This window comes from Olea europaea, chromosome 21 (assembly GCF_002742605.1).
Source record: "Olea europaea var. sylvestris chromosome 21, O_europaea_v1, whole genome shotgun sequence".
In the NCBI taxonomy this organism is placed as follows: domain Eukaryota; kingdom Viridiplantae; phylum Streptophyta; class Magnoliopsida; order Lamiales; family Oleaceae; genus Olea; species Olea europaea.
Genome location: NC_036257.1, coordinates 9804009 through 9824821, shown reverse-complemented (window position 1 = coordinate 9824821; position 20813 = coordinate 9804009). Strand labels below are relative to the sequence as shown.

General features: G+C 32.3%; 1 protein-coding gene across 1 annotated transcript; it reads right to left on the bottom strand.

The window, feature by feature from the left end:
• Window positions 1–690: 690 nt before the first annotated feature.
• On the bottom strand, window positions 691–5031 carry LOC111370564 (protein GID8 homolog). The gene is made up of 6 exons (XM_022992326.1): window positions 4798–5031; window positions 4142–4301; window positions 3897–4003; window positions 2774–2905; window positions 2400–2556; window positions 691–1071 (listed from the first exon to the last, which is right to left on the bottom strand). The coding sequence occupies exons 1-6, from the start codon at window positions 4855–4857 to the stop codon at window positions 950–952; spliced, it is 738 nt and encodes a 245-aa protein (XP_022848094.1). The 5' UTR covers window positions 4858–5031; the 3' UTR covers window positions 691–949.
• Window positions 5032–20813: the final 15782 nt, after the last annotated feature.

Genomic DNA, 20813 nt, shown 5'->3' with positions numbered 1-20813 from the left:
ACTTACATTTTTGGGGAGTAGCATAGCATTTCTGTTTGTTATTCTGATTTATGGACTTTTATCTTACTGTCATCTTTTGTGAACGTTGAGACTTTTTGTTGAAATTCAAAGAATGTGTAGTTACTGTTTTTAGAACTGAAGATGGAGGCAACAAATTTTAATACTTGATTTATAATAATCTAACAATTTGTACTATCGACAAACCTCAACTTTGTTCAAAGAGTAACAATTTATGTTTATTGTGATAATATAAATTTAACAATTAATTTCAGAGATGGCCCTCAACTTAATTCGAGGAATTCCAAATCTGTCATAGATTTAGTCTTTGTATGTAACAAGACTTGTTTATCATAAACACATCATTTTAACCTGAGATTGTACCTATGTTAATCCTCCTGAGTAGATTACCTATCAAAACTATGACAGTTTCATTGTTGCCTATAGTGAATATTTGGTAGGGGTATTAGATGTAATTGGTATTATTTCTTTCTTCTTCTTCTTCATTTATTTTTATTTTTTTGGGAGGGTAATTTTTACTAGTTCTGAAGTAAACCTGCACTAGGTTTACGAAGAACAGGGCTGCAAGAATGCTGGCAGAGATTAAAACGGTAAAGTATGATAAAAGATATCTCTTAATTGAGATGGCAATGACAATATCAATCTGAACATGAAGGCAGAAATGGGAATTGGGAAGTCATAAGGATAATTCTGGTCTATTATTTTACTGAAATTAACAAATAATTCGATAATCTCGATCATATATAGACTGTACACGAGCCATGCCCAAATTCACCACCGTATAAACACTACCAACCTAACACATTTTCATAAGCACAATATATGGTCATCCAAATAAAAGTACACAGATTTCAAGCTTTCAAACATTTCCTTGAGATGGCAACACCAGAATGACGAACCTGTATCATACAGACACTGGCAGTCATTCACTTCAAACAGCAGGATCTTCAAGTGCTCCAGTAGATAAATCATTTATTCGAGGATAAGCAGCTTTCTCGTCAAGTTGATTTTGCGCCCATATTAGCATCTTCAATAAGCTTGGAAGCTTTGGATCTGTTAAAATAATAGTAATTTGAATTCCAATAATTTTAGCAATGTATGAAATGCATTGTTTACTTTGCAACGAAAACAAAATTACAACATAATCCTAAGAAAGAACATCAAATGTGAAATTACATATTATAGGCAAGCCCTCTCAGTGACAGATTTCTCAGGTAATAAATGGACTAGTTGTATGAATAATTGAATTGCTTTTAATAGAACATAACACAAATTCACTACAGTCGATGACAAAATAACAGAGAGACCAGTAAAAAATTCCAAAAATTTCACCCTCTACGAGGCAGACAAATACCAGCATGCATCACCACCTCTAAGATTGAAATACTAGTAGATAAATTCTTTTTCATTTAAAATTAGTTAAATGTATACAGCTTACCATCTAACTTAGATCTGCTTGTTTTTTATGTAGCAAATAAATGAAAAAAATTCTTCGGCAGCAGCACACCAACCAGCACTCAATGCTCTGATTCGCTGACAGTCACTGCCAGTATCACAGCAATCATTAAACCCATTTGGGAACCCTAACCACTCTACCAGCTCCATCTACCATAGCCAATCTTTACCACTACAAAACCCTAGGTGCACAAAGACATTTAAGCCATTGCAATTATTATTGTTGATCGGTTTATAAATTGGTTTATAATTTTTCCCAGGTGGTCTTAATCCTGGTCAGATTTTGCCGAGAAAATTTTTGGTCTGATATACTAATCCACAAGCCGTCAACAGATCTGCCCAAAGTTGGAGTTGGGTGGTTGGTTAGGTTAATTTGGTTCATTAGCAAGCTTGTTAAAAACATTTAACAATTAACCCTTGTTTTAAACAAATGGCTTATCCAAATCGAAGATAAAGAATATTAACTTTTTCTTCCTCATGCTGGTTCACAATCCAATTTGTATTGGAGATAAAACTTAAATAATATACATGTAGCCCTTTCTCAAAATTTAAGCTTGTCACCACTTACTAAAATTGTGCACATGTAAGGCTTCAATAGGAAAACATTGAACATCGCCTACATGTGAGGGGGCATGAGGAAATAAAACTTGAAAATGATATACATGTGACCCTTTCTAAGGGCTTAAACTTTTAGATCAAGTGGTTCAACAATTTGACCATGTATTAAGAACCCTTTCCTACTACAACTTAAGGTTTGCAGATATAACCAGGCTTTCAAACTGGCAGATACGAACTAGAACCCTATGTTCTAATAGTTAAATGGTATCGAATAGTTTAAAGCAAATTTAAATTTGTATGAACATTCACATTCCCTTGAACAGCATTAAATAAAAAATCGAGAATATTTAAAATGAACAGGCACTAACCTTTTTCGTGGCTCTGACTGGTAAGAATGGCAGCATTCACCTCACTAGCAGTCTTAAGGCGCTGTGATATGTCTAAAAGCTCGCCAACAGGGCAGTTGGTGACATCTTCAAAAGCAAGCAGCGCAACTGTCCTCTCCAATTCTTCTAAAAAGCTTTGCTGAAATTATGATTCTTTTTTAGCATCAGTATTGGGAAAAAAATGAATAATCATGATAAAAGAACTTTACATCAACATTATATAAAGGTAGTAAAAAGCGACCCCAGAAATGCAACTGCATATCACAATGATAAATCTCATTTGCGAAAACTAGGATTCGCTTCAATAAGACTAAGAAGGAAAAAGGCAAAAGCATAATTAACAAGATGAAAATTACATTTTCCTCTCCCCGTGGAGCAAGTTCCTCTTGAGCGAACTCTAAAGCCTCTTCTACCTTTCCGTTCCGAATCAGTTCTATTAACCTTTGCTGTTGGAGATGGAAAAAGAGTTGTGGATTTGTATCCAAGATCTACATCGAAAAAATAAATAAAAATGTATCATAATGGAATGAAAAATTAAAAAATAAAATAAAATCCGAGCAATTCTGATAATGGAAAATCATTAACAATAAAATTCTGTCAAGCATAAACTATATAACAAATGCTTCTGGTATGCACCAGTTATTCAACCCCAAAAACCTAAGTTTGAAACTTCAAAATCATCAATAACCACACATGAAGGTAGATCAACAGAATCTTCAATTGGTTTCATTTAAATATTTATAGCAAGTGGCAGCATCACAGAGGTACATTCGGCCCTTTTGGTGCCATAATTTAAATTAGCTTCTCAATTTTTCATCTAAATTTTGGTATTTAAGACTCCTTTCTTACTCTATAGACTACTGCCACAATTCCTCTGCATTGGGTTAAGCCTTCTTTTAGGTACAAAAGATATTCCAATGCTGGAAGAAGAAAAGGAATAAAGTAATCAAACTGTTTACAAAGTCCAGAAATCTGATTGAGGGCCTGTTCGATAGTGGTTATGAGAATTGATTTTTTGACCGTTAGAGAGAAAAGTGAATCCTAACTGTTAGTGAAGAAGTAAAAAATGAAGGACGGCTGAAATAATAAAATAACGGTCAAAAAATTGAATTTTTTTTTAGTGAAAAATTGCTACCAAACGGGGGCTAAATAAGATGAAAGGCAACAAATTCCAGAAAAAATGTACAACTAGACTTCAAAGACAATCTCTCATTCCACAATCACAAGCATTCCTAAAGAACATCAAAATCAAAGAATTCAAAAGGAATAATGCTATGCAGCAGTAGTGGTGCTTAGCATCAATCCATTGTTCAATAATAAAAATGCATCCAATCTTCATTGGATGCGTTACAATGACTCCACAGCCACATAAACCAGTGCCAAGCAAACAAAAGGCAAGAATGTGAGAACTTTGAACACATCAGCATTAAACCGCCTTTGTTTCCCATTGATAACAACAAGAACAATATGTTATCGCACCTCGGGATTCAAATCATTAACTTTTTCAATGGCATCCTCCAGGTTACCACACTGGACTGCCTTCTTAACAGCCATGCGATCCGTTATAGTGGCAATGTCTATGTCAGCTATATAACCATAAGGAAAATCAAAGATATGCTTAAATATGAAATGCAACCAAAAAACAAAAACACTACCACAAAACACTAAAAAACAAGCATATTGATATCAGTGAAACCGCCAATGAATAAATTAAAAGGGGATACGCTCCGTCCCAGATTCCAATCTGAATTTTTCCGCAGCTTCCACATAACCCTCGGTAACCAGAAAATTCATCACCAACTTATTCATATCCTCTTTTCTTACTTTTACATCGTTGAGCCTTTTCTCCCATTCTTCCCTAGTTATGACTTTCTTCGACGTGGCCTGTAAAATTAACGAAATTCACAAAATAAATGCATTGTAAAACCACTTAAGCACAAAAAATTTCAATTATTTTGCATATTCAATAATGAGCTTTAATAAAAATTCACGGTATAAATTATAATACTGAATTGGCATCATATAAACCCCGAATTAAAGAAAAAAACATTTCTTATATCTCTCGACATGAACTCACACAGACATGATAAAGCATCATTTAAAATACAAGAGCACGAAATGTTCATCAATTCACCCGAAGGAGAATGGGGAAAATCCCATCAAGATAAAACTAAAAATCACAGCTTGAATCTGGATCCATATGCACGGATCGTGGCTTCAAGCATAAAAATCGAAAGCAATTACCCTCTTAAAGAATAATAACTATAGGAATTGAAATTAATTAGACAGAGGAAACAAAAAGAATCGAAAATACTAATGAAATTTTTTATTTCCTTCTAGTTTCTTAGAGGGTGTGGAGGTGGGGTGAAGTGGGAGTTACCATGGCTTCGAATTCAGCAAGATGGCGTACGGCATTCAACTGATTCAAGAGATATGACATTAGTATTCAGCACTCGACGCTTCCACACCCATGTAAAACCAAAATTAAATTGTTTAATTGGAATTTTGCTCTGTTAAACTCTTATTTTACCGCCGGTGTATTAGGGTTCCAGCGGTTAATAAAGTGAGATTATAAATGAGGGTAATTTACACAAAATTGTTTCCTATAGTTCACCTTCGTTGTACATCTATTTCTCACTTCTATCATTTGAACCTCATATTGATCACTTTTAGTGCAAATCACACCGTCATCTCATTCCTAGTGGTTACACGTAGGGTTAGATATGGTCTAATTCGATTTGGTTCTCTTTATAATCGAATCGAATCCAAACTTTTAGATATTTAATAACTGAAATCATTGGATCCAAATTTGATTGTGGAAATACTGAATTCAAATTTTTGACATAATGAAGTAAAATTTGAAATTTGCAATTTAGTCACTATTCCATTAAAATGAGCTTTTTGTAATAATGATTTTTCGAAGAATGTGTGATTAAAAAGTATAAAAAATATTTTATTGTAAGAATGTGTATCTAAAAATGAATTTGAGAAAGTGCATAATTATTATTTGCAACTTTGATTTGCACTTCATATTTTGCGTTAAACTCTAAATTCGATTATCTTTCTAATTGTATATTACTTGTCCTGTGAAGGTCTGCATACAAAAAGAATGCATTAATTTTCTTGCGTACTCCGCGTTATTCTCACTTCAGGCACAACCAATGTGTTAATTCAAACTACTACAACATTCACACAACAAATAAAATAAATAAACTCAACTGCATTCAATCAGTCATGCACAAGAGGAGGCATGCTACTTGGATAGGGAGTTGTCTAAACAGGGGGTGATGTGACACCTCTCTATTGGACAGTTGTCTGTCGACATTCAATCATTCATGCACAAGAGAAGAAGAGGCATGCTACTTGGACAGGGAGTTATCTAGACACGCCACATTGCCCCCTGTTTGGACAACTCCTGTCCAAGAAGAAAAATTTAGAGAAGAATGCCATAAGTAGACAACTGTCCAATAGGGAAGGCCACATTGCCCTCTGTTTGGACAACTTCTTGTCCAAGAAGAAAAATTCAGAGAAGAATGCCATAATCCATAAACAATTCAAACTACTTCAGAACTCCAACAAATAATAAGTCATTGCCATCTAATTATGTTTAATGCTGTGTACATCTAGCCTTACACTATTTCTTAGGTGGCATAATCTAGGTAGACTAGAGAAAGATTGTTAAGAAAATTAAAGGGGGTGATGGTGCCATAAGGTAGAGTGTAAGGCAAAGTGCACACAAGAGTATACATGTAGCATTATTATTGTCCAAAACAACAATCCAACATTAGCACCTCTTCGATTTATTCTTATTTTACTTTATAAAGAAACAGACCATAATCTTAGCCTCAATTTAGTTACAATTTATAAATTGGATTATAAATTCAATTAAAGTCAAATATTAATTGGGATAATTAGCACACAACTTTCCTATCTTTTACTATTATTGTTCAATGCTGAGAATTAAAGTGTTTACCTTTACATATGATTTCAAAGCATCTATATCTAATGTCTCATTATTTGACGTTTCACTTTTTCTTCAAAGTATTTTGTCTTGAATGCTTGGTTTTTGTCTTTACATCTATCAATTGCCAATATTGTTTTTATGTCAATTGCAAGTCCCTTCTTCGATTTCTATATCTTCAATTTTTTTGCAATAATCTCTATAAACACTCAAATTCGATTTGTTAGATATAAACGCAATTTGTTTATGATAATCAAAATGAAAAGTCAACCATAGGTCAACAATTCCACCTTTGATTATGACAAACAAGGTGATTTACAAAATAACAAATTGATAAGGAATTGAACAAATTGAATGAATTGATTTGCAATATATTCCCCCTATCGTTTTCACTTATATTCCCTCTTTTAATATTCCCCCTATCATGCATAATCATCTAAGCAAAAATATATGTGGGAATAGAGATTAAAAGCATGTCAACCATAGAAATGAAATTTAAGACATGGATCATCAAATAATAGCATAATATTAATGACATGAAAGACATTTAAAGTACAACTAAAAACCGAGACGTGTTCCATAGCAAAAGACAACTAAGGCGCTGGAGGCGACGGTGGCGAGAAGCGAGCATAGAAGTCAACAAAGAAGGCATTCTACTATGCTTGCATCTCCTCCTGTCTGGCTTGGATGTCATTCTTCTGCGCCTGAATTTGATGAAGTGGATTGCCGAGGCCATCCACCGAAGAGGTAAAAGAATCAATACCCCCATTTAGGATATTATTTGATCCTCAGTAAATGTGAAGCCACCACCCGAGGGACAAGGAGCATTGGAGCTCAATATGTCGTGAGCAAGACTCGAAACACGTGGTATGTCATCTTCTTTCTCTTCTTCATCACCTTCAAAGGGCAGAGTCGAGGGATCCGAGTAAGGGTCGAACCCTTTTGTCTACGCCACCCATTGCCCATGTTCCTTATCTATCTTCATGCGTTTAAGAGTTTTGATATTGATAGTATTGATGGGGTGAAGTTTAACACAAGTTTCGTCAAAAAAGTGGGACGTCAAAATATTTGGAAAGTTTAGTGAAAAGCATCCCGTAAGGTAAATTTTTAAAATGATGTGATAAATGAACAAGTTTCATATGCCCTAATGCAATAGTTGGAAAATCAAGTTTTCGACCGATGAGAAATGAATCAAGAATGAAGAGATTGAAATTACTCACCTCATCCCAGTGACCTTTTCATGGCAAACTGACATGCGTGATAATATTTTGTAAAATTACATGGAAAACTCAATTGATTACCACTTAATTTAGTGATGTTTTTGATATTCTTCCCGATGACTTGACGACGTGCCTCGGAAGGATCATAGCCGTATAAGGTAGGATGAATTTTATGAAGAAGAATTTGTAAGTCACACGGTTTGAGATCTAGAATATCACAAGTTAGTGCCTTCGTGATCATGATGCGTACATTTTTAAATAAACATCTAATCTCGTTGGAACGAGGTGCAACATACATTTTTGATAAAAAAAAAAAATCATTAGACATGGGTATGCGGGTTCTTCCATAGTGGTGGTCGATATCCATCTCATATTTTCAAAATATTCTCCTAAGTGAAATGCGGGTACTTCAATTGTAAAATCGGCGAAATCAACGTTTTTACCTATTAAAATGGGTGATTTCTCAAATGGGTTTGTTGGTAACTAGGGCTCTAAATCCGTTTCTACGTCGGAGGAAGGTGGAGGAGAGCATCTAAGGTTTGTTTCATTCGTTTTCTAGGCATGGATTTGGGCAACAAGGAGGAATTTTGAATTAAAATTGTGAAATTTTGGGATTTTGTAAAATTCAATCTTGTAGGTTTTTGAATTTGAATGATGATTGATGCTTTTAAAGCAATTTACGAGTGATTTCGAGAGGGATTAGAAAGAAAGGCATAAAAATGGAAGAGAATGAAGAGAGAAGAGGGGCTGTTGCACGAATTTAAAATTTGATTTCTCGCTGATCCGGACGTCTGGTTCACCATCCGAACATCTGGATTGACAGAGCTGAAAGTTTCGGCCAAACTGGACAACGCTGTCTGGACCATCCTGACTAGTCTTGACTCGTCCGGATCTTACCTAATTAAATGAATTAATTAAGCACATCATTTTCGTCAATAATTCCTAAACCTCTTCTAATGAATGAGAATCGATCAAGGACTAGAGGTTTGTGAATATATCGGCTAATTGATTTTCTGTGTCAATAAATTCAAATGTGATATCTCCCTTTCATGCATGATCTTTGAGAAAATGATGTCTAATTTCAATATTCTTCATTCGAAAGTGCAAGATGGGATTTTGGACAAGTTAATGGCACTAGTGTTATCACACATAATCGAAATATGATTGTAAGACAAGCGATAATCACTAAGGGTTTGTTTCATCTATAGCACTTGTACACAGTAACTTGTGATCGAGATATATTCGACTTGCGATTGAGATATATTCGGCTTCAGCGGTAGATAATGCCACCCAATTTTGTTTCTTACTAAGCTATGATACTAGTTCAAAACCTAGAAAAATGACATGTGCCGCTAGTGCTTTTTCAATCAATGTGAGTTCCTTTTAGATTCCAAAGTCCTAGGGTTCGAGTTCTACCAAGAATCTATAGATTCTTTTTAAGGCTTTACGATGAGATTCCTTAGGTTTAGATTGAAATCTAGCATATAACCATACACTAAACATACTATCGGGTCTACTTACAGTTAAACAAAGAAGGGATCCAATCATACCTATATTTAGTTACGTCAATTGGAGCACCTCAATCATCTTTGTCAAGTTTTATGGATGTGCTCATTGGAGTGTTCATTGACTTTAGGCCATCTATTTCGAACTTCTTGTGCATGTCAAATATGTACTTATTTGATTTATGAATATTTCATCACTTGTTTGTTTTATTTGAAGGCCAAGAAAGAACTTAAGTTCTCCCATCATACTCATTTTAAATTCCATACTCATACACTTTGAAAATTCTTCACAAAGACAAACATTAGTTGCACCAAAAATAATATCATCAACATAAATTTGAACAACAAGCATGTCTTCCTTATAGTTTTCACAAAAAGCGTAGCATCCACTTTTCCAATTAAAAATCCATTTAAGAGTAGAAATTTGCTCAAACGCTCATACCAAACTCTAAGAGCTTCTTTTTTTTAAACCGTAAAGACCTTTTCTAAGTTTGAAAACATGATTAGGATATTTGTGATCTTTAAACCCGGGGGTTGCTCAACAAAAGCTTATTCTTGAATAAAACCATTTAGAAATGCACTTTTAACATTTATTTGATAAAGAGTAAAATTTTTATAGCAAACAAAAGCAAGAAGCATGCAAAAGAATTCTAACCTAGCAACCGATGCAAAGGTTTCCTTATAATCGATACGCTCTTCTTGATTGTAACATTGAGCAATAATCCAGCCTTGTTACGTGCAATTATTTCATTTTCATCTCGTTTATTTCTAAAAACCCATTTCATTCCAATTACGGTTTGATCTATTAGTCTAGTGACTAAATCCCAAACAAGGTTTCTCTCAAATTGATTTAGTTCGTCTTGCATTCCTAAAATCCAAAACTCATCAAACTCGGCCTCTTTGAAATTTTTAGGTTCAATTTGTAAAATTAATGCACAACTACCGAGATAGTTTTTAAAAGAGGTTTTAGTAGTAATACCTTTTGGATGAATGCCTATTATTAGTTCCTTTGGATGAGATAGAACGAACCTCCATTATTTTGGTAGTAGGGGATCACTTTGAACTTCGGTTGATTTTTTTCACTTTCTTGAACATTAGTCTCCTTCGTTTGTTTTTCATTTGGCATTTTCTTATTTTGGTCTTGAATATTCATTTGTTCAAATGGAGCTTCCAAACCTACATCATCATCAATACCTTTCTCACGATCAAGAGAGTTAGTCTCATCAAACGTGACATGCATGGATTCTTTGATGGCTAGAGTTTTTTTGTTAATTACTCTATAAGCTTTGCTAGCCAATGAATATTCTAGAAAGATTCCAACATCAAATTTTGAATCAAATCTTTTCAAATTATCCATTGTGTTCAAACTAAAGCATTTGCAACCGAAAACTGTAAAGTAACCGATGTTTGGAATTCTATTTTTCCAAAGCTCATAAGGAGTTTTGGTTTTCTTTTTACTAACATATATTTTATTAACAATATAGCAAGCAATATTGATGGCTTTAGCTTGAAAGTACTTTGGCATGCTATTTTCGTTTAGCATGGTCCTAACCATGTCGTGCAATGTCCGATTCTTTCTCTCTACCACCCTATTTTGTTGAAGAGTTCTAGGAGCCGAAAAATTATGATTATATCCATTTTCATTACAAGAATTGTCAGAAGCAAGATTATCAAATTCTCCGCCTTGATCACTTCTTATTTGTAGTAATGGAATATCCTTCTCATTTTGGACATTTTTGCAAAAATTTTTAAAAGCATTTAAGGTTTCATCTTTAAAACTTAAGAATAGAACCCAAGTGAATCTAGAAAATTGTCCACAATAACGAAACCAAAATGTTTTCCACCCAAACTTGCGGTTCTAGACAGTCCAAAAAGACTAATGTAGAGTAGTTGTAATGGTTTTGAAGTTGAAGGATGTTGTTTAGGCTTAAAAGAACTTTTTATTTGTTTGCCAATTGACGAGCATCACAAACTTTTATCTTTTTTAAACTTTAACTTTGGTAAACCTTTTACGAAACAATTTTTAAAATTTTTTGAAAGAAGATCCATGCTAGTATGACCTAATCTTCTATGCCATACCCATATATCTTCCTTAAAGCTAGATAAATATTTTTCATCGTTTTTAAATTCGATATTTAGGATATACACATCTTTTCTTCGGCTTCCTACAAACATCACTTCCTTAGAGTTAGCATCCTTAATAAAGCATTTTGAAGAATCAAATTTAATATGATATCCTTTATCAAATAATTGACTAATACTAAGTAAATTATGTTTGAGGTTATCTACTTGTAACACATTTTCAATTGTAGGAGATGAATGATTATCGATGTCTCCGATTTCAATAATTTTTCCTTCTCTATTATCTTCGAATGTCACATGTTCCCCATCATTTTCTTTGAAGTTTGATAGTAGTCTTCTATCCCGGTTCATGTGTCTTGAACATCCACCATCCAAGAATCACTTGTTCTTCATTTTCCTTGGTACCCACAAGATATAGTTTAATTTTTTTTATCTTTGATACCCATACAAGTTTGGGTCCTTGGTAGTTAGTTTTACTGGATTCTCGAATCCACTAGTTCTTTCTGTCAAAGTATAGTTTCTTTTTGGTTAGACAATTATAGGCAACATGTCTTTATTTGTTACAAAAGCTACATACAATTTTTGAATTAAGAGTACTTGAAGCTTTGACAAATATATTTTTGAAAGATATTTGTTTCAAAGATGGTTTATACACGAGTCCTCCTTTATCAAAAATGTATTTGTGATCCCCAAGCCTTAAATCAAAGTTTTTCTTTCCTCGAGTGAATTTATGAATAATTTGAGTTAAATTTGCAACCTTTTCTTTTAAAGAATAATTTCTTTAATTAAGGAATCATAATCTATAGTCTTTTTTGTTTTTCTAAAAATTTTTTCATTTCGTTTTTCAATAATTGATGCTCCTTTTTAAGAGTGGAGTGATTTAGACCAAGTTTTTCAAAATTTTCAAGCATTTCATCGTAAGAGGTAGATGAATCATCATATTAACATTTTTCGATAAATTTTACCTCATCTTCAACTGCCATGAAGCACATATTAGCAATTTCTTCTTGATTATTGTTTGCCTCATCATCATCATCTTTACTTTCATACCATGTGGCTTGAAGTGCTTTTTTATGTTCTTTTTCTTGTTTGAGCACTTGATTCTCTTGTGACCAGGTTTGTTACAATTGTAGCAAATAATTTTCTTGCTCATTTCTTCATTCTTTTGAAATCTTTGATTATTTCGAAAATCTCTCAATTTTTTAACAAAAAACACTAAATCGTCGAGCTTTTTATCGCTCATATTGTCAATTGTAGTTGCTCTTTTGATTTCCGTCTTTACAGCAATTTGACGTTTAAGAAACTCCTTTAATTTTTCTTTGCTCTTCCTTGTCTTTTCTTTGATTTTGGCATTGTTGAGTTCATAAGTCATCAAGGTTCCAAAGAGTTCTTCCAAGGGATATATATTAATATCCTTGGTATTCCCTATCAACATCCTTAGAGGACTCCATACCTCTGATAGCGACCTAAACATTTTGCTTACAAGTTCATCATTAGTAAATTTATGATCAAATCCTTTTAGGCCATTCACAATATCGATAAAATGAGTAATCATATTAACAATGAGCTCATCCTGTTTCATAAAGAAATTTTCAAATTCCTTGACCAAATATTAATTTTGGTTTCTTTAACTTTATTAGTACTAACATGAGTAAATTCTAGTGCATGCAAAATATCATAGGCTGAATCACATGTGCTAATGCGGTTAAATTCATTTTTATCTACTGAACAATAAAATAGGTTCTTAGCTTTGGCATTTAAGGATAATTTTCTTTTATCATCTTCATTCTTCTCTAGATTTAGAAATAATTTGATTCGAATTCCCATCAATTTTAATAGTTTTGGTAAGCACATACGTGTCGTATTCAATAACTTTCCAAGATAATGTAATCAATCGATTGAATAGAAATCATCATCCTAGTGTTCCAATAATTATAATGTGTGCCATCAAAGAAGGGAGGTAGGTTTGTAAAATGCCTCTCAAGATTTTGAAACATAGAGTTAGTCATTACTCAAGATTGTGAAATCTTTGAAAGTGAAAACCTCGCTCTGATACCAATTGAGAGTTCAAGAATAGCTAACCAATAAGGGGTTAATCGATTTTTAAATCTTTTTCGAAAATTAATTCAAGCCTAAGAATAATGTACTAGCCAATGCAACAATAAAATAGACACACACAAATATGAAATCAAACAAGGAAAATTAATGAGCAGAATATAAAATGGTAAATATAAGTGAGAGAGAAAGCAAACAATTTAATTGTGGATCTTCAATTCAACGCAATGATCTACGTCCTCCGTTACCAAACTCTTCGGCACAAACAAGGCCCTTTCACTAAATTTGATTGACTTATGGTGTAATCCAACCTTCTACAAATGCTTCTAGTGACTTATAAACAAGGAGCACCAATTCTTTTACAATGTTGAACTTTACGGGACCTCAACACAATCTACAATTAAAATAAGAGTAAATTTTACAAATGAAATAATCTCTCTTAATAAATGATATAATCAAAATTAAGTATCAAGAGAGAAGTAGACTAATACTTTAATAGATAGTAATAAATATAGCTCAAGTATTAGAGTAGAAAAACTCCTATGAGAAATGTGATTTTCAATAATTTGATTCGTTTAAATAGTTTTTCAAGGAAAAAAAAATTGATCTTTGAAGAATGGAAATAAAGTAATTTGGATCAATAATTGCCTCACTAAATGCTTTTTAAAAGTTGTTGCGAATGAAAAAGTGAAGTCGTATTTATAGCAGTTAAGATGTTGAAAAATTTGTTGATCCGAGCATCCAAATTTGAACCGAATAGTGAAGAAATAACTGTTATGCATGAAATACAGAACGTCCGTCTAGACAGAATGTCCCATAACGCTTTTTTTGTCGTGATAATTTTGATCAATGTAGGCTTTGAAGAAAATTTTCAAGATAAGTGATTTTATAAAAATTTGATCATTGAGTTGAAATACTTATCTTTTGAAAATAAATTTTATGTAATAATTTTTGTAGCTAGAATCTTTGTTGTGCATAAAAATTCTTTTTTAGCTATTGTTAGTTCAATGATAAGAATTAAAATGTTTACCTTTACAAATGATTTCAAAGCATTTACGTCTAATGTCTCGGTATTTGACATTTGACTTTTTCTTTGAAGTGTTTTGTCTTAAATGTTCAGTTTTTGTCTTTACGTCCATCAATTGCCAATATTGTTTCCACATCAATCGTCAATTGCAAGACTCTTGTTTTCGATCTGTGTCTTCAATTTTTTGCAATAATCTTTATGAGCACTCGAATTCAAATTGTTAAAAATAAATGCAATTTATTTGTGATAATTAAAACGAGAAGTCAACCATAGGTCAACATCATCTTCCCACCATTTTTCCATTTTCTTCCCATTAAACAAGGCTAAATAACCAAACAGCAAGACTTGTCAAAAATCTCAACTCAATAAGCTCTCTTCCTTCATCCTAAGCTAAGAGTTTTTCTATTCCTTCGACATAATTAAAAAAATATAAATAGAATTATAGTAAACATGATCTTGAATTAGCAATGATAGTGCTTGCGTTGAAGATTTGGCACCACTACCTATACAGGAGCAAGTGTGAGATCTACACCAATTACAAGAGTCTCAAATACTTTTTCACCTAGAAAGAGTTAAATATGAGACATTGATAGTGGTTAGAAATAGAAAAGGATTACAACTGCACTATCTTGTACTACCTAGTAAGGCTAATGTAGTCACTAATGCGCTAAATAGAAATAATATGGGACAGGTGTTTGCATTGTGTACAAGACATGATCATTTGATCAGAGATTTTGAGAGCCTGATAATTGAAGTATTAACATCACCAGTAAGGATGTTTGTAATGTTACCAAGTTTTACTAGTGAAACCAACACTCAGTGATTGAATAGTAGCTACTCAAAAAGATGACATTTTTCTGGAAAAGATCAGGGCTGATGTGAGAAGATGAAAGGTTTTGAAATAGTCGGAGATAAAGTTCCAATGTTTAAAGGCCAACTGTGCGTGCCAACGGATGAGGTATTGAGGAAATAGATTATAACTGAAGCTCATTCCGCTCCTTATGCTGCATATTGGGGCAGGACAAAAAAATTTAAAGATTTGCGTGATACATTTTGGTAGAAAAATATGAAGGAAAATGTAACTCTGTTTGTGTCCAATTCATGGTGTGTCAATAGGTGAAGGCTGAATATTAGAGGCCATTGGGGCTTTTGCTTTGGACATTCACGAATGGAAATGAGAGAAGATCACAATGGAAATGGGGCCAATTTTTTTATTTTTTTTTTCAAAATCTTACCATATATCGAACTCAGAACATCAAAATTAGTTAAGATGACTAATTGAAAGAATTTTTCGAGTACAACGTGGCAGTGCTGACCCAATCCAATTTTTGATTACTTAAAAAAATGATTGTAGATTGGTCTCGCATGTGAGACCTGAATTCAATTCGGAAAATTGCATATCGGTCCATTAATTATTATTGATTTTTAAGTATAAACAAATTAACTTTTGGATGGTTAAAAAATATTATTCATATTTAGTGCTTAAAATAAATTTGTAAAAAGTATTAAAAATATTTTTTAACTCAGTTAAATTATGATTTTTTTTAAATCAAGAACTTTTATGAAGTGGTACTTGCTTAGTGGGAGTTATTTTTTTAAAATGAAAAATACTTCAAAAGTATTTAAAATGTCACATTTTATATACATTCCTGAGTTGTGTATGTCTTAATTAGGTTATGCGATTCATTGTGACTTGTTTTAGATTTTTTTGCTTGATTAGATATTATTGGATCTATGCAAACTTTATAGCATCCTTGGAGGGAAGGCTAGAGAAATAAGGGCTATGGAACTTGTTAAAAAGTTATGTGCTTACTAAAATTAATAAATGAATCTAGAACATAACCAAGTGGAATACGTGAATATTTTTTGGACATTTTTGATGATAAGAAGAATATGATAATTTTGATGTCACTTCCCATTTGTTGGGATTGTGTTGTAACATATACTAAAGCATGATTGTCAATCATGATAGATGTTACAATTACATATTATGGAATTATATTATTGGATAAATTTGCATATTTGTGCATTTATTGCACATTACGAAATTACATTATTGAATAACATGATATCCGCTAATTCGTATATTGTTATAAATGCTAAGGTCAGTAGAATTAGTGAGAGTATTACTTAGACCTATTGATTGTTGGTTGAGTGATAGTTTGGTGATTGGAAGATTTAGAAAATCTCACCTTGAACTATTTGATTCACCAATTGAGAGGGAGTTCTCATATTGGAAGAATTAATGTAATTCTCACTTAAAACCCACAGAATTTTCGTATTATGAAATTAAGTTTATGATAGTGAAACAATAGGATTGCGGGCGATGATTGTGAATATAGTGAACTTTTAACTCTATGCCTAACGTTAAACTATCGTAGACGTTAATTTGCATTAATGAAAATTAAATATGTGCATAAATGGGCATTGATTAAGACTAAAATGTCTCGAAAAAATCTGATAGATCATGGACTGAAAATCTATAGTAGCTAACCTCAATAAAGGTGATAAGCTAAAAGTGATTATATTTGGCATGATAAAATTTTGAGTGTACTAGAAGAATGTGATGCTTTGAAGAGCATGAACCACGCAATAAACGACCTAACGTGGGTCATGCTACTCTAACGAATAAAGATCAGAACTTTATCAAGTATAGGAAAAGATAGATTCTAGTGCTTGAGCATTTGAATTGTTAAGTTTTGTTATAGATGATCTTTTTTCTTTTTTTCTTTTTTTCTTTTTTATATGACTTAGTTGAGATGGTTAACATAGTGGTGACATTTTTGTCTGTCACATTTTTTTTAGATCAAATTAGTCTATTTACAATAGATGAAAGTTTAAAGGTCAATTTAATTTACAAATTGAAGTGTCAAGTTTCTCTATTGACACAATCCACTATGTGAGTTAAAAGACATGCAACTTGATGTTGCTAAATTTTGAGGACATGCTTGTGTAGCAATGTCCTAACTTGCATACGACTTTGGATTTTAAGCATTAAATGAGTTAGAACAAATGTGGGATAGATGGGCAGACTGGAAATAGACCAAGAAGAACATATCAGATAGTAAGTCAATGAAAGCTGTTTTGGTAGAGGATCAATGTTATAAAAGTTCAAGTGCTTCAACTATAAGGTTTAAATCTCTTAGCTCAAAAGTGACTAAGCTAAAGGATATTACACTTGAATATATTCTCCTTAGTGTTGTTTACGTATCAATACTAAACATATTGGATCTTGTCTTATATGGATAGTGGATTCAAGGGTTAAAAACCCATTTCCTTTGAGATCAAGGAGTATCTTATTCTATTGTTGAGTCTTTGACTTCATATAAAATAAATATATACAAATAATGAAGATGGAGTGGAGATTTAAATGATTGATACTGCAACTTAGTCTTACAAAGTAGAGAAGCTAACCTCCTATTTGATATTAAGATAATATCAAAGACTCCACTAAAGTTGATATCGGTTATTATTTTTCTAAGAGTGGTCTCTTACTTGAATTTATACGTGGTAGTTCCGGTCATACTCACAGTGGTGATATTTGTTATAGTTTTGGATATTTGTACAATGATTTGAAATTTTGAGTTGAAAAAACCATCCAAAGCTGTAAAAGCTAAACTTCCATAGAGTAAATCTAGTAGAATTTCTTTGCAGACCATGATTAAAAGAGAGAGATTGAACTTCATTTTTTGTTACATCTATAGATGGATTTGAGCATTTCAGTTGAGCTTCCGATTTTCTTAAGTTGAAGATATTGTATTGATTTAAACTTTTTTTGGATTGGAGTAGAGAATCATATTATGGAAGTGAAGACTTTGAGAACTATTTGAGAGCATGAATCTATATCTTGAGAGATCAGTAATCAAGGTAACGAAAGAGAAATTCCCATTGGATGGACTATTCCTTAATCACTAATAATTATATGATCTATTAGATAAAAGGAATGGAATATTGTTGAATGTGATGAGGTTTAAGATAATGCAATCCAATTTACGTATTTATTTTTAGCAAGATTGTTGGTTAACTAGAACGTACCATTTAAAGGAGTTCTCTCTAGATTAGTGCCTTTAGAATTGTATAAGTTTTGGACATGAAGATAACCAAATATTCGTTATCTTAGATTCATAATCGGCTATATAAGTTTTTAAATTGAGTTTCGGAACATGAGTCTATTGAGAACGAGATGTATCTTGAGAAACATATGACAATCCAAAAAGATACTTAATTGAGATTGTGGATGGACATTGTGTCATAAGACGTGGCATTTGACATTTTTTTCTTAGTAAATGGAAAAAGTTTGGAGAATATTGTTGAAATTAATATTATGTGTATTGGTGAATAAATTTTGAATACATATGAGTTGTTTTAAGATTTTGATTCAATTAGGAGTAATATGTCTCCGAGTGAAAGTGATCTATTTCCGAGTTGGAGCTATCAAAGAACCATTTAATTTCATCGATTCTTGGTCTTTGAGTGGGAGCTAAGAGCTATTTAATTTCAATGATTCTTCGTTTCAGAAAACCCATGGGAAATTTTGAGGAAAGCAATGGAAGTATACATAGAGTATATAATTTCAACCTAATCTGGGATATGGTGGAAGTTCTATTTAGACATTATGTTTATTGAGAATATTCAGATTCTTGAAAACTAAATGGAAGACTAATGAGTTTCTGATAGATAAAGCTCATCTTTTTGAAAAAGGTTATACTTATCATGAGTTTATTGAGCTAGATAAATTTTTTCACAACAATTTGATTTAGTTCTATATATCTATGCTAGCCATGGTAGTATTTTAAATTTAGATTTATACCAAATGGACCCAAAGACTGTATTTGTATTCTAAATTGAAAAATGATTAAAGAGATCAACATGAATCGACTTGTAGATTTCATGTTGAAGGTTTTTTTTTTAATAGGATTGTGGTAACTTTATAGTAATACTTGTAGCCTAATGCAGTCATCTTGACAATGTTGAGTTTTAACAATGTTTAAATCTTGTATAATTTCATCATGTGGATGAAAATTACTGTATTTATGTAAAGGTCTGATAGTATGTTTTAATTATAATTCTAATGTTAATGACATTATGGCTAAGCATGAGAGTGAGTGCATTTAGACCATTTTGAACTGGTTGTCCTCAATCTTTGAGAAGAAGGACGTGAATTTAGCAAATTGTATATTTTTTGTTAAAATGATTATTCTAGTATTTTTACTCTATCATAAGAGTTGTATTCTTTAAAGACTCTAAAATATTTTTTAATTGTGGATGCTAAACCGTTGATACTCCTATATCAAAAAAGCAACCATATGAGTCTTTATATATGTCTAAAGACTCAATAACACAAAGAAATATCTAGAAAATCATATCTAGTATGATTAGAAGTTAGAAGTATTCTATGATATATACTTGTCCTAACATTTGTCATGCCACGGATCTAGTCAGTAGGCATCAATGTTATCCTTTAAAAGGATATTATGATACCTATACGGTGCTGCTATCAGCTATTCTAGTTGTTGTCGAAGGAATAACTTGTGATTGGAATAGATATGTAATTGTCAACTAAGAATGAGAGTTAGTTGAGCACAATTAGTTATTAGGCTTGTGCACTCTTGCTATATAGAGTAGCAAGAAGCATATATTGTAATGTATATCTTGTTAGCTAAAGAAATTATTTGGTATAGATATATTGAGCATCTAATGATATTGGTTGAGAATACTCTATGATAGTTACGTAACTATTTCATATGTTCGGATCTCAAGTATCATAATGGAACTAAACACTCGATAATATTTCTTTGAGAAACATTTGTAAAGAAAGTGTCTTTACGATATATCTACGTAAGTGATGATATGCATAATCTAGTCGCGTTGATGAGATATGAAGATAAGATTACAATAAGTAATCGATATGGATTTCACTATCCTTTAGATAGGTTTTATAGCCAGGACGAATTCTCGATTTGAGATTGCCTGGAGGAATGAATATAAGGAAAACTCAAGTTAAGTATCGAGAAATGCTTGAAATAAAATTTGTTTGGTGTTATTTGTTTATAAAGAATATGATATAAGCCCTAAGAAAAGTGAGAAAATATCGTAGCACATGTTTCATACCACGTGTGCCTTTACAACCAATATTGGGTAAATGAGTAAATGGATCCTTACTTTCTTATCGTGTGAGACCTTGAGGTTTATATAACCTTATATATACCCTTATGATTTTTGACTATTTTTTGAGATTTTATTTTAGTGTTGCTACTTTAGCATGTTACCAATGACTACGATTGACTCGATTTGATGAGACATGTTAGGAAAGCAGCTGATTCAAACTTGAAAGATTCAAGTAGGAAAGAAAAACTATTTTAACCAACATTTATATTTGTATTCACTGGCTGAATAATTATGTTTAACCATTTAGGGTATAAAGCACAATTTTAAATGTAATGATGTGATGTGGGGTTCAAGTATGTTCCGTAAATACTTGAGTGATCGGAAATACATGATTAATGTTGGAAAATAAGTTTGGGGTATAGCGAGATGTGATGTTCC